At 38.7% G+C, this 13,511-nt stretch overlaps 1 protein-coding gene across 23 annotated transcripts in view; it reads left to right on the forward strand.

Annotated features, from left to right (window-relative positions):
• The window catches only part of FGGY (FGGY carbohydrate kinase domain containing), a 413,890-nt gene that overhangs the window by 160,320 nt on the left and 240,059 nt on the right, over positions 1 to 13,511 (forward strand). The window contains exon 1 of one of the 23 annotated variants that reach the window (XM_077891997.1): positions 1,926 to 1,947. The exons of the other annotated variants lie outside the window; for them this stretch is intronic. Coding sequence (XP_077748123.1) covers positions 1,941 to 1,947 — 7 coding nt within the window. The 5' untranslated portion in view covers positions 1,926 to 1,940. Of the gene's footprint in view, positions 1 to 1,925; positions 1,948 to 13,511 lie in introns of those variants that run through there. 23 annotated transcript variants of the gene reach the window in all.

The following is a 13,511-nucleotide window of genomic DNA, read 5'->3' on the forward strand; positions in this document are numbered from 1 at the left end:
TATCTTTAATTGTCCCTCACAGACCTGTTGGTATAGCTATTCCCATTTTATGGATGGGAAAAATGGGATTCAGTTCCTTGTCCACGATTAAGGAAGGTATCAAATCAGTGTTAGAACTAGGGTCTCTAACTCCACATTTTTCCACCAAAGCAGACTGACTATTGGGATATACAAAACAAGGGAGTAGTTGTAGCTGTATAGTTGGCCTCCAGTGGGATTATACAGTGGTTCAGTATTTAACACCCAGAACCAACATCAGCTAGACTGGAACGAGTGTGCATAACTGGACAGGAGTAAGTGTGATGGGATCTCAGCTGATAAGTGGAGTATAACTTCAGAGGTCATGGAAAAGTATTAATACCATGAGTTGTATGATGGTTGGCTTTAAAATTCTGGATATTCTGCTATTTGGAAGAAGTAGCTTGGACAGCAACTGGGGAATAGGGTTGATCTTTTATTTGGGGGCTGAGTGAGCCGGCTAGAGGCTGGCATGTTGGGACTCCTGGCAACCAGGCTGGGTTTTTAGACAGTGCTTCTTGTTCAACAGGGAAAGTAGGCATCCACACAGGAAGCTCATGCTTACCTAGAAGCTTCTGGAGGTCAGGGATCTCTGTACCTTACCCTTGAGTCTTGGCATAGTGATATTGATAAAAATCTGTTGATGGAATGCGTAAGACCAAACAGTTGTTAGAATGGAGACAGATGGCAAGAGTTAAGAGAAAACTGTGGCAAAGAGTTGTTCTGGGTGTCTTAGTTCACTAGGGCTACTATAACAAAACACCATAGACTGAGTGACTTACAATGATGCAAATTTATTTCTCATAGTTCTGGAGGCTGGAAAGTCCAATATCAAAGTGCCAACAAGGTAAATTTAGTTCTGAGGCCTCTTTTCTTGGCTTGTTGGCAGCTGCCTCTCACCATGTGCTCCAGTAACCTCTTCTTTGTACATGTGCAGAGAAAGTGTGCACAAGAGAATGCTCACTGGTCTCTTCCTCTAAGGACACAAGTCCTATTGGATCAGGGCCCTACCCTTTTTAAAAAGATATATTTATTTATTTTAGAGAGAGAGAGAGCATGCATGAGTGGGAGGAGGGGGAAAAGGTGGGGGGAGAGAGAGAGAGAGAGAGAGACTGACTCTTAAGCAGATTCCCTGCTAAGCAAAGATCCCAACACAGGGCCCAATCATGACCTAAGCTGAAATCAAGAGTCAGACACTCAACTGACTGAGCCACCCAGGCACCCCAAGGCCCTACCGTTTTGACCTTGTTTAACCTTAATTTCCTCCTTACACACCTTATCGCCAACTATAGTCACATTGGAGATTAGGGGGCTTCAACATAGGAATTTTGGGGACACAATTCAGCCCATAGCACTAAGATAGTAGTGCACTGGTCATTAGAGCTAAAGCAGAACCATCAAGTCCTGAGTCCCCAATCTGCTATTCCATAGGTACCCCATGAACTTGCTGTCTTGATGGAGGACCATCAGGACCAAGTGCTAGGGGAGGGTCTCTTGTCTTGTAAATGAGGGGTGCCTGCAAGATAGGTCTAAAATCCTGAACCGGGAGCTGGAGGGTTTCTCGTTCTGACACTAATAGAGTGAAGTTAGACAAATCTCTTAATGTTTCCATATAGTCTTACCTATGAAGGCAGCATTAATGGTAGCAATTAAAACTTACAGTTTATGCCTCTCACACATGATACTTTTGCATTATAACCATTATCTTTGTACATTTTAAAAACTGTGTAACAGAGTTGTTTCTATTTATCCTCTTCTACAGCTGAAGAAACCAAGGATCAGGAAAGGGAAAAGGGTTTAAATGATGGTCGCACAGTTTGCAAGTGGTAGCAGCAGAATTCAGACCCATGTTTGGATGATTCCAAATTCTGCTTTAACCGTTTTTGCTATATCGACTTCCAATTAATACTCGTTGTGTGCTTATGAATGGTAGGTGACAAATACTAACCCTGTTTCTCCTTCTATATTTCAAGCACGTTTCTGTGTACTTTCCCATTCCTCGTTGCATGTAATTCTCACAATCCATGACAGAAGTAATGTTACCTTGTTTGTAGGTGAAATTTTGATAAATAATCTCCTCCAACCTCATGCAGAAGCAGTAAATGCTAAGTCAGGGTTGAAACCCTCCCAGTGGGAGGCCCTAGAAAGAGCTAATATCTTATGGGAATACAAACTTCAACTTCAATTACTTTTGCCCTCCCCCTCCCCCTAAATTTAGTTGTTCCTTCTGAGTGTTCTCATGGTATATTGACTCTATCTTAGTATAGTACACATTGGTAACCTGTGTGTGTCTTGATTCTATACTAGACCATGAGTGCCTTGACATCAGGATTTTTGCTAATTTACCTTTGTGTCCTCAGTCTTGGCCAGAGCATGGTACACTTTAGTAGCTCAATTACTATTTGATTAATTGGTAAATGAATAAATTGACTGGGATGGCTAGACCTGGTAGGTTGGCACTTTGCTTTTAAAAGCTACAGTGCTATTTACTGATTTTAGTAGTATCTTTGGTGACTTGGGTCCAACCTCAGCTCTGATTTTTTTTTTTTTAACATTTTGGTGCTCCCCCAACCCTGACACAAAACCCATGTTTAATTAGTATATTAGGTTTGCTAATAGAGCAATACCTACAGGAAATATTTGTTAAAAATCCATAATGTTAATCTAGCAGAAAATTTCCAGAGTAACTTTATTAGATTTAGCCTGTTAAGTTAATGGATTTTTAATGGATGTCCTAAGGAGACATATCATTAACCAGAATATTGCCATTACATGAATTAAAACTTACCCATTCATCAAAATTAATTGTGTGATATTTCCTTTGATTTTCATTTCTGGTGACTTGAACTTATAGTTTCAGTATGATCCAAAAGTGGAAGATAGTAAAGAGGTTGTTAACTCTCAGTTGTGACTTTCAGAGATTGCTCTGGTAGATACTCCAGACATTCTTCAGTAATTTTTGTAACTATGAGAAATGAATCCCGGAAGCTTCCCTGTGAAGTGTTAAGCATTTCCAGTGGACTCATTGCCCATCAAGATGCGGGCAATAAAGTGCAAAACCTTTTAGCAGATTTGAGCAGAGCTTCATGGATTTGAGCATTAATACAATTACCATAATTTGCTCCATGTGGAGCTTTTAGCCAAGTCTTTACCAGCCTTCCTGGGCTCGTGCAGTAAATAAATGCTTTCCCCGAAAACTGAACACCTCAGCAGCTGATGGTCTTACAGAGGGATATTTATGAAATAAATTATTGATGAAGTGTAAGTTAAGGATCAAATGCAATATTTATATGGTGCATTTGAAGGACAGGGAAGAAATTTACAATGTTTTAAGTAACTTACATGCAGATTTTCAAAGCTAAAATGTTACTACCTAATGCCTTCTCTCAAGGAGCTATTTGGATGGTTTGATTGGGGAACATTATACAAAGTAAGGTGAAAAACAGTTTTGTGAATCAAAAGAATACTGTAGACATTTCTTCTATACTTCTATGCAATTGACACTATACTAATGAAACTGTTTAATGTTCAGAGTTGATGGGAAACCCAGTGTCTTGCAGGAATCATCTACCCATAGTCCAATAAAACGATCTGTGCCAATAAATGTTGACCTTCAGTTCCATGTGAATCATCCTCAAGTCACCCATCTAATCCTACATATCTATCAAAAGCAAACAGGGAGGAAGAGAACAGTAGGAAGAAAGGACCGTTAGGAAGATGAGCAGCATCCCACCTGCTCTCATCCATTATCCAGGCTTTCTTTCAGCATGTCCTAATTGCCTTTTAACTTCCTGGGAAGAGTGCTTCACTATGTTACTAGGGCAGGCCACTTCATGGAAACTCAGGTGCACAACATGGCTGAAATACAGAATGGTTTTTTGCATTATAGAAAGAGCTTTGTTATGTACAAGAGTGCAGGGTGCTAGCTTCCAGATCATGCATTATGTGGGGTCAGGCAAACCAGGCAAAGAAGAGACTTTACAAGCTCAGGTAGAAGGAGATAGAACTGGTGATAGAACTGTTAGTGAGAGGCAAAGTTGAAGATAACAGCATGTATGAAGGAAGACTGTTCCTTAATGGGAGGAAGGCTATATTTTTAACCTCCTCTCTCTCTGCAAGACTGAATTTTAGGCACAGGGCACTGGCTACTATCTGGCACAAAATACATATTGACAAAATACTTGGTGAATGAGTGAATATATGTTTGAATGGAGGATTTGATAAACAATTCCTTTTTTGGCCTCAATTGTCCAAAATACTTAATACACTCTCCATAAATTGTTTTGAATTATATGACATTACTAGGTGACAGACTGATTTCATTTCATAATTTTGGTGTTCACAGTCCTTTTTTCATGAATATATTTTCCACTTAAGATAGAATTCTGTAGAACACATGTTGCAATCCTGAATGATAGCTGCAGTCCAGCCTCATTCCTATAGCCAGTCTCTCTAAGACTGTTCCATGACAGGAAATATTTCAAACTCCTTCACAGAAAGCAAACAAAAAAACAAGCAAAATTATTTCAGGAGGATTAGGACTCTCACTTTTTCATAAAGTAACCCTGCAGTCAAGTAAAGCTGCATTTTAGGTATTTGTCATGTGGGCTTCACACTGAAGGTAAAGAATCATGACTAATCACAAGTGTGTGTTGAGGACATCCGTGGCCCAGTATTCACCACTGTTCTACTCTACAGTCTAAACAATTGAGGACAGTTCCCAGAGCCAAGTGAAGCAAAGTTCAGTACTGAATTAAGGAGCATGGTGGGGAAATCCTACCTCTTTTCTCAACCTGGCTAGACCCTGGGACGTACATGACACTGACCTAATCCATTCATTGGTAGATCAAGGAGCTCACACAAAGAGATGAGACCTGGCAGGGCTTGCTTTGGCACTTGATCTGTTTAATTCACAACCTAAAGAGCCCACTGGCCTGCATATAAGTGGGTCAAGAAGAGAGACACATGCCAAATCTGCACTGACTTCTTGTCAAGGCAGTGGCACTACTTCCTTGTTGACATGGCCCCAGGGAGATTGGGTTTTCTCCAGATCTCATGGATCAGCTAAGTGATCCTTCCTCCCATGGATGGAATGTATAATAGTGTATAAGCATGAGGTTAGAGAGTTCTCATGAATGCTACTCCATCTTGAGGCAGAGAAGAGGAAATCTCCTTTGTGGAAACAGGACTAAGGGGTTTCTACCAATGATAGACATCAGCGCCAGTGTTGGGAATCTGAATTCAGAGATATCATATCCATAGTAGGTATTATAAAAATTTATAAAAATCCTTTTATGGCTATTAATACCCAATGATCTAAATTTTCCCAATAGAATTAGATATGTTTGCAAGGATTTATTCATTCATTCCTTATACTGTGGGATTTTTCATTTAGAATTTTGCTAAACTGCTGCTCCATCATGGTATCATGAGGTTTTGATGCTTTTTTTTTTTAGTATATGTTTTGGGAAGTCTGGAGAAATCTTTGGCCGTAGTTAATCCCTGTGTTTTCTAGGGTCTGTGAGGCCTTTCACACCACTGTCTCTCATGTCCTGTGGAGGCCATCACTATGGGTGCTCTGCACTGGGCTTTGTCTTTGCCCTTCACCCTTAAACTTTGTTCTTACCCCACTTTTTCTTATTACCCTTCTCATTTCTGTCCAGGTGATAGAACAAGGTCTTTTTAGCACTTGAGGCAAGTTCATATCCTCTGGGTACTTTACTGTCTTATTTTTATCATTTAAAACTTGTGCCTGAGATAGATAGATAGATAGATAGATAGATAGATAGATAGATAGATAGATAGATGGATGATAAATACGTAAATACATAAATACATAAATAAATAAATAAATAATAAATAAATAAAACTTCTGCCTGATGGAGAATGATCTAGAAGTCTTTATGTTAGTTAGTGATCCATCCAATCATGCATGCATCCAAACAACTACTACTACTAACAAACACTACTGAGTGCCTCCTATGTGCCAGGTTCTAGATTCAGGACAGGAGAAATAAAAATACTTTATCATGGTCCATACCCTTGGGAATCTCATGTCTGTGGGAAAGAGTCAAGTAAATCAATAATCTCAGTGTTTTTCTTGTTTTTCAATAAGTTTAGGACATGTTCAAAATACTGTGGGGGGAAGCAGAGCAGAAAGTCACAACAGGAGGTGGTATCAAGGAAATCATCTTATGAGATGACATTTGAGATGTCTAAAAAATGTGGGCAGTAGTTTACCAGGCAAAGGTAGTAAATGGTTTTCAAGGCAGAAGAAACAGCCCAAGTAAAGGCATGGAGACACAGATGACTATAGTTGTGCATGAACTTTTGGATGTGGCTGGAGCATAGTGGACCTGGGGTAGGAAAGGAGAGGGGATTGCATTTCATTTTTTTTTTCTTCTTCTTCTCCTCTTCCTCCTCCTCCTTCTTCTTCTTCTTCTTCTTTTTTTTTTTTTAGGATTTATTTATTTGGTGGGAGGGGGGCAAGGGGCAGAGGAAGAGAGAATCCCAAGCAGGCTCCTTGTGGGGCACAGAGCCAGATTTGGGGCTCTATCACACAATCCTGAGATCATGACCTGAGCTGAAATTTAAGAGTCAAACGCCTAACCAACTGTGCCACCAAGCTGTCCCAAGGGCCTGGGTTTAATTTCTAATGGGTCTTCTATCCTTCCTTAAAGAGCAGGTCAATGGTAGGAAATCCATTAAGATTTTCTCCATTCCTCTCAAGAGATGGTTCTAATTATTACTCCTACCAATGCTATAAATAAAATTGTGGACAGTGTAAATTTTGTAGCTCATATGAAGATGAGTGTGTGTTGTGTGTGCATGTGCTTGTGCATACTACATCTCTTTCTTTCCTCTAATCACATACGGTACCCATTTCCTATCTCCCTACCATAAAGGTTTGTTGTGGAGCTAAAAGGAGATATCAGATATCGTAGGACAGTGTGGTTTACAAAGACCTGTAGACCTGTTAGTCATTATCTTTTTATTTATTTTTTATTTTTTAAAGATTTTATTTATTTATTTATGAGAGATACACAGAGGCAGAGGGAAAAGCAAGCTGTTCACAGGGAGCCTGATGCGGAACTCAATCCCAGGACCTGGATAAGACCTGTAGACCTGTTAGTCATTATCTTTTTATTTATTTTTTATTTTTAAAATATTTTATTTATTTATTCATGAGAGATACACAGAAAGAGGCAGAGACATAGGCAGAGGGAGAAGCAAGCTCCTCACAGGGAGCCTGATGTGGGACTCAATCCCAGGACCGGGATTATGCCCTGAGCCAAAGGCAGATGCTCAACCACTGAGCCACTCAGGCGTCCCAGTCACTATTTTTTTAAAATGTATCTTGGCACCACAAGGACAAGGATCTTTACTCTTTCAACATTCAGTTCCCTGCCTCTTGGACTTAAGAACAGTATTTTTGCTCTCCCCACCCACCGCTGCCACTCTTAGATTCTCAGAAGTACTGCTTCAGTTGCTAACCCTTCCAGGAATAGCCCTGCAGAGCCAGGAGGGCAAAGGAGCAGTGATGACCACATCATGCTGTAAGGTAATGGCTTTCAGAAGTCTTGCTGTGTATAAGGTTTCATGGAACTGCCCTTCCTTTCAGTATGGCATCTAGAAGATAATTGGAAGCCCCCCAAAAGTGAGATCAGCCTCCAACTTCTCTTCTGCTGGGCAGTCAGAAAATAGAGCTTAAAAGGATCATAGAGATTTTGCTATCATGTCCTCATTTTGTAGGTGAAAACCCAAGATTCAGGGAGGTGAATTTCCTTGGTCTTGGAGCACTTTAGTGATAGAGCTGAGACTAGAAACCAGATCTACTGACCCCTAGTCCTGTGGCTGTTCTAGTATTCCAATTCCACTTTTCCTTGTCTTACCCTTTTCAACAAATTTTGGTTATTTAACCCATCTGGTTACTGTCATTTGAAAGGGACTTAGCAGCAGAAGAATTTTGCTGGGGGACAGGCTTACATAATGTGAATTCACCCAATCCAATGTCTACTTTTCAGCCTTGCAAATGCAGGAATTAGACTTTGCCCAAGCAACTAGAGATAGTTGTATCTAGAAATATATCAGTCAAGCTTTTATGTTACTGACGTAGATAAACTAAAATATTTTAATACTATACTAACTGTTGCCTATTTTAGTGGCTGAGAATTGGTCACCAATGTCAGACCTGAATCCAGATGGCTCTGTCATCTGTAAGCCATGTATGCTCTGCCATATGTATTGTTGGATAAGCTACTTGATTTTCCTGAGCCTTAATTGGCATATAATGAGGATTAAAGGAAATAATGCAGGTAAAGATCCTAGTACATAGTAAATCTTCAAAAAATGTCACTACTTACTATCTTAATAACTGTTCATTCTCCTGAACTCAGATTCCTCCCTAGGTGATAAGTCATGTCTGCCAAAGTCAATACCCCATGAATAATGCCATGTAATTACTGCCAACTTCTTCTGACTTTGGGGAATGCTTTTTTTTCCCCCCTGAGCTCTACCCTTGGGTTCATAAGCTTTTGTTCCAAGCAACATATAATAAAATAATCAGACTTCTGCTTCAAAATCATAATCACATTCTAGTCTTACCTCCTTGAGAGCTTACCTTGACCAGAATTATAGGTTTTCCTAAATTCTTCAACACCATAACTGGCAATCTTTACCTTTTTCTCATGAACAAAAGGGCACACATCCATAGGCAAGTAAAAAATACAGAATACATAGGTGATAATTAGCTAAGAAACTCAGTGACTAATATGCCTCCAGTGCTTTATGACTTTAAAATAATATTTCTTTTCATGCACTCTCACACTGACTTCCCATCAGATTTGAAAAAATAGTTTTTATTCCAGATTTACATTTGGGAAAACCCAAAGTTAGAGCTTTTGAGTTAGAAAGACCTATAATCAAATCCCAGAATCACATTGACTGTATGACCTTGTGGAAGTCACTAAGTGTCCGAGACTTATTTTATCTATTAAAAGGTGTAGGAATACCAACCTTGTATGGTCTTCATGATGGAGTGGTGATGTATGTAAAGTGTCTTATTTCTGGCAAAACACCAATAAACAGTAGCTAAATTAACTGACATGAAAAGATTTAGTACTACATAAAATACCATTAGTGATAAAGGGAGCTAATGTTGGGCTCCCCTAATGTCAAATTCTAGGAGTAACCAAAAAGGACTTCTCATAACTGTATTGATAGCAAGAAAAACTAAGAAATTTGGGTCAATGGTTTGCAAAATTGAGTCATATTAATGGTTTGGTTAAATGAGAGAGAGAGAGAGAGAGGAAACACCCTGATTTTCCTTCTTTGTTCTCATTCATTCACTTACTGCTAGGCATCATGCTGCTTGTAGGTGAATAATGATGAACCAAAGTCAACAGAGTTCTGGCCTTTCTAGAGTTTTCAGTGTAGTGAAGAGTGCATTAGTCAATCAATCACAAAATTGGCACTGAGGTAAGTACTACAAAGAGTTGGTCAAGGGGGCTTTAAGAGTGTGTAATAATGGGATATGGCCTTGTCAGGGAAACCAGGCAATGTTTGAGGAATGGATGTTTAGACAAGGTTGATATGCATTAGCTCTGTGAAGAGAGCTGGAAACTGTTTCAGGCAGAGGGAACAGAATTTGCAGTGACTGGTAGGAGGGAGCATGATGAAGGAAGACCACTGTGGCTAGAGCTGAGAAAGTTGCAACAGGATGTAAGACAATGTTGAAATCACTATCTCAGAGAATTGGCTTCATTCAGACTGAGTACGGTTGAAAGAAAATGGAAAAGCTAAGGGAGTATTTTGACCATCTCAGTCAGGGTTATATATTCATGCTCAGCTGGGTATTCACAACTAAGAAAATAAGTTGCAGATGTGATCTTGGAGTCCCTGAGAGCAATATTGAATTGCTGCTCAGATAAGTTACTGTTTCCAGTTTTCTGAAAGCTTGATCCCTAAAAATGATTGACCTGTGTGCTTCATATTAATGATATATCTTGATGTTGATTATTATGCATGTAATTGTAAAAGAAGTTGTCAATAGGAAGTAGCACAGGTTCACTTATGATAAGTTCGGCTAACCTAACCTCAGATGTTGTCTGTTTTGGAAATTACTTTCTCAGTAACGCTATCCTTTAGATGGTTGGACATAGTCTAAGCTCCAGTAGCATCTAGTGCTGCCGTTTTGTCTGTCTGCTTTTATATGCTAGACGGTTCATGTTGTCTCCTCTGTCCAGCATCACCACTGAATAAACGCTGGCTGGCTGGGGAAGATTGAGATCCAACACAGAACTCTTGATTTGCCCACATGGCCCAACTACCCAAAACGTTTTTCTTGTGGTCTCCTCTGTTTTCCATAAAAGGTACAACAGTTATCCCAGTTGGTCAAGACCCAAATCCAGAAGTCATTCTTGATGCTTTTCTTTCTCTTCCACCTTGCATTCAATTAATCAGCAGGTCCTGTCTGCTGGACTCAAATGAACCCTGAATTGGGCCATTCCTACCTCTTTCCACTATTCCCATCCTAGTTCAAAGTATTTTCATCTCTTGCAGGATTAGTGCACTAGTCTCTTAATTGGTTTCCTTGATTATGTTCTTCCCTCTGATAATTTATTCAGTACAGTAGTCAGAATATTATTTTAATAATGTAAATCAGATGATGCTACTCTCATGGCCAAATTCTTCCAGTGGCTTTCTATTATAATTTAAAAAAACTCTAAATCCCTTGACATGCTCTACAAAGTCCTATGTGATAGCTCTCCCCCTTTATTTCTTACCATGCCCCCACTTATTTATTGTCCAATCACAATGGTGTTCTGTTTTTCAAACATTTCTAGTGCATGTAGCCTTTGCATTAACTTGGCTCTCTGCCTTGGCTTTCCTCAAAATACTGACATGATTATCTCTTTCTCTTTGTTCATATCTCAGTTTAAATGTCATTAGAGAAGAGCCTCCTCATGCCTGGAGCTACCACTCCCTTCACTGCACCAGCAGTATTCTGTTTCTCTCTTATGTTTTCTTCTTAGTACTTGTTATTATCTTGTTACCATATTCATTTATTGACAGAATAGCTGTTTATTAAATATTATTGAATAAATGAATTAACTAAAATTTGAGAACTATTGATAAATAAAATACATAGAAGAAATATATCTTGTGTGTAACGTTTTTGAGGAATTTCTAGCAGTTTTCTCCTAGTTAAAATAGAAGACCTTGGAATGAATGATACATTCAGAATGGATTCCCAAAGGGCTGAGAAACTGTCTCAAAGACTATTGATAAAGGACTTAATCTCAACTCCTTGTGAGTCCCTAGTGGCATGACACGTGGCATTGAATTTTAACTTGCCCTTGATAATATTTTCAATCAGCAACTTAGGTGAACACATAGAGGACTTGATGAATAAATATGTAAGTGAAACAAAACAGGGAAACATAATACAATAACATAATTCAAAAAAATTTTTAAGATTTTTAAAATTTATCTATTTGAGAGACAGAATAAGGGCATGAGCAGGATGGTGGAAGAAGCAGATTCCATGCTGAGCAGAGAGCCCAGCATAGGGCTTCATCCCAAGACACTGAGATCATGACCCAGGCCAAAAGAAGCCCTTTAACTGACTGAGCCCCCAGGTGCCCCTCACAATTTTTTTTTAAAGAACAACAGATTAGAACGGTAATTAAAATTAAGGTGAATTTTTATCAGGGATAAATTTAAGTTATATCTTTTCACTAAACAAATGCATGGTAGAAATAGGGAAAAGATCTGAATATACAATATAAAATAAATAAATAAAAAAAGACAATATATCTTTTCTAAAGAAGATATACAGAAGGCCAACAGGTACATGAAGAGATGCTCAATGTCAGTAATCTTTAGGGAAATGCAAATGAAAAGCTCTATTAATAAAAATGGCCACTATGAGATATCACCTTACATCTGTTGGAATGGCTATTACAAAAAAGACAGGAAATAACAAAAGTTGGTGGGGATGTGAAGAAAAAGGAACCTTCACGCACTGTTGATTGGAGTGTAAACTGGTGTAGCCACTGTGGAAAACAGTATGGAGGTTCTTCAAAAAGCTAAAAGTATAATTACCATGTGATCTAGCAATTCTACTTCTGGGTGTTTAGCTAAAGAAAACTAAAACACTGATTCACAAAGATATATGCCCTCCCCCCACCCACCATGTTGACTGCAGCATTATTTACAGTAACCAAGACATGGAAGCAACATAAATGTCCATCAGTAGATGAATAGATAAAGAAGATGTGGGGTATATGTGTGTGTACATGTGTGTATACACAATGGAATATTATTCAGCCACAAAAGAGAATGAAATCTTGCCATGTGTGACAGCATGGGTATATCTTGAGAGCATTATGCTCAATGAAACAAGTTAGAGGAAGACAAATACCATATGATCTCACTTATATGTGGAATCTTAAAACAAACAAAACATGCAGCTCATAGATACAGAGAACAGATGGTGGTTGCCAGAGGCAGGGGTGGTGGGTGAGTGAAACAGATGAAAGTGGTCAAAAGGTACAAACTTCAGTTAGAACAGGTAAGTCCTAGGGTTGTATGTATATACAGTGTGGGGACTATAGTTAATAATACTGTGTTGCATATTTGAAAGTTGCTTCAAAAGTAGATCCTAAAAGCTCTTATCAAAAAAATAAATTTGTAGTAAAGTGACAGATATTAACTAGGCTTAATGTGATCATTTCACAATATATGCAAATATCAAATTATTTTATTGTATACTTGAAACTAGTAGAATGGTTTATGTCAATTATACCTCAATTAAAAGAATGAAAAAAAGTAGCTTCTCAGTGGTGTATATATAATCTCAGTGATAGCTTAGATTTCTTAGAGAATGCTTGATTGCTAAGGAGCAATAAACCAAGTATTTGTTTAGTACCTATTACGTAAAGTCACCTCTATATGCTTTATAACTATTAACTTATTTAATCCTTTTAGCTAGTCTAGGTAGGTGCTCTTTTTTTTTTTTTTTTTTTTTTTTTTTTTAGGTAGGTGCTCTTATACTTTACTGATGTGGAAACTGAACCACAGAGAGGTTAAGGAAGTTGCTCATGTCACACAGTAAGTAATGGAGCCAGAGAGGTCTTCTCTAGAGCCTGCATATCTGAACACAGGCTGCAGAGCCTCTTGGGGCTGGGCTGCATTAAGATAGCTGCAGTGTTGAGGTCAAGATCAGCAAGAGCCTCAGTTCTGGTCAGATTATATCTGAAATTCTGTGTTCCGTTCCAGGCCTAGCATTTATAAGAGCCACTGGGGGAAAAATAGTCTATCTACAAGAGAATGACCCAGATAGAGAAGATAATTTAGATCCAGTGAATGTGGGAAAGAAAACAGTTGACCAGTCTGGGATTGTCTAACCAGATGAAATCAGCTGCCCAAAGTCACAAACATTAATAAATCATGGAGCTAGATTCTAATTCACATCTGTGAGACCCCAGAGC

The sequence above is a fragment of the Canis aureus genome, chromosome 3, assembly GCF_053574225.1.
Source record: "Canis aureus isolate CA01 chromosome 3, VMU_Caureus_v.1.0, whole genome shotgun sequence".
Lineage (NCBI taxonomy): Eukaryota > Metazoa > Chordata > Mammalia > Carnivora > Canidae > Canis > Canis aureus.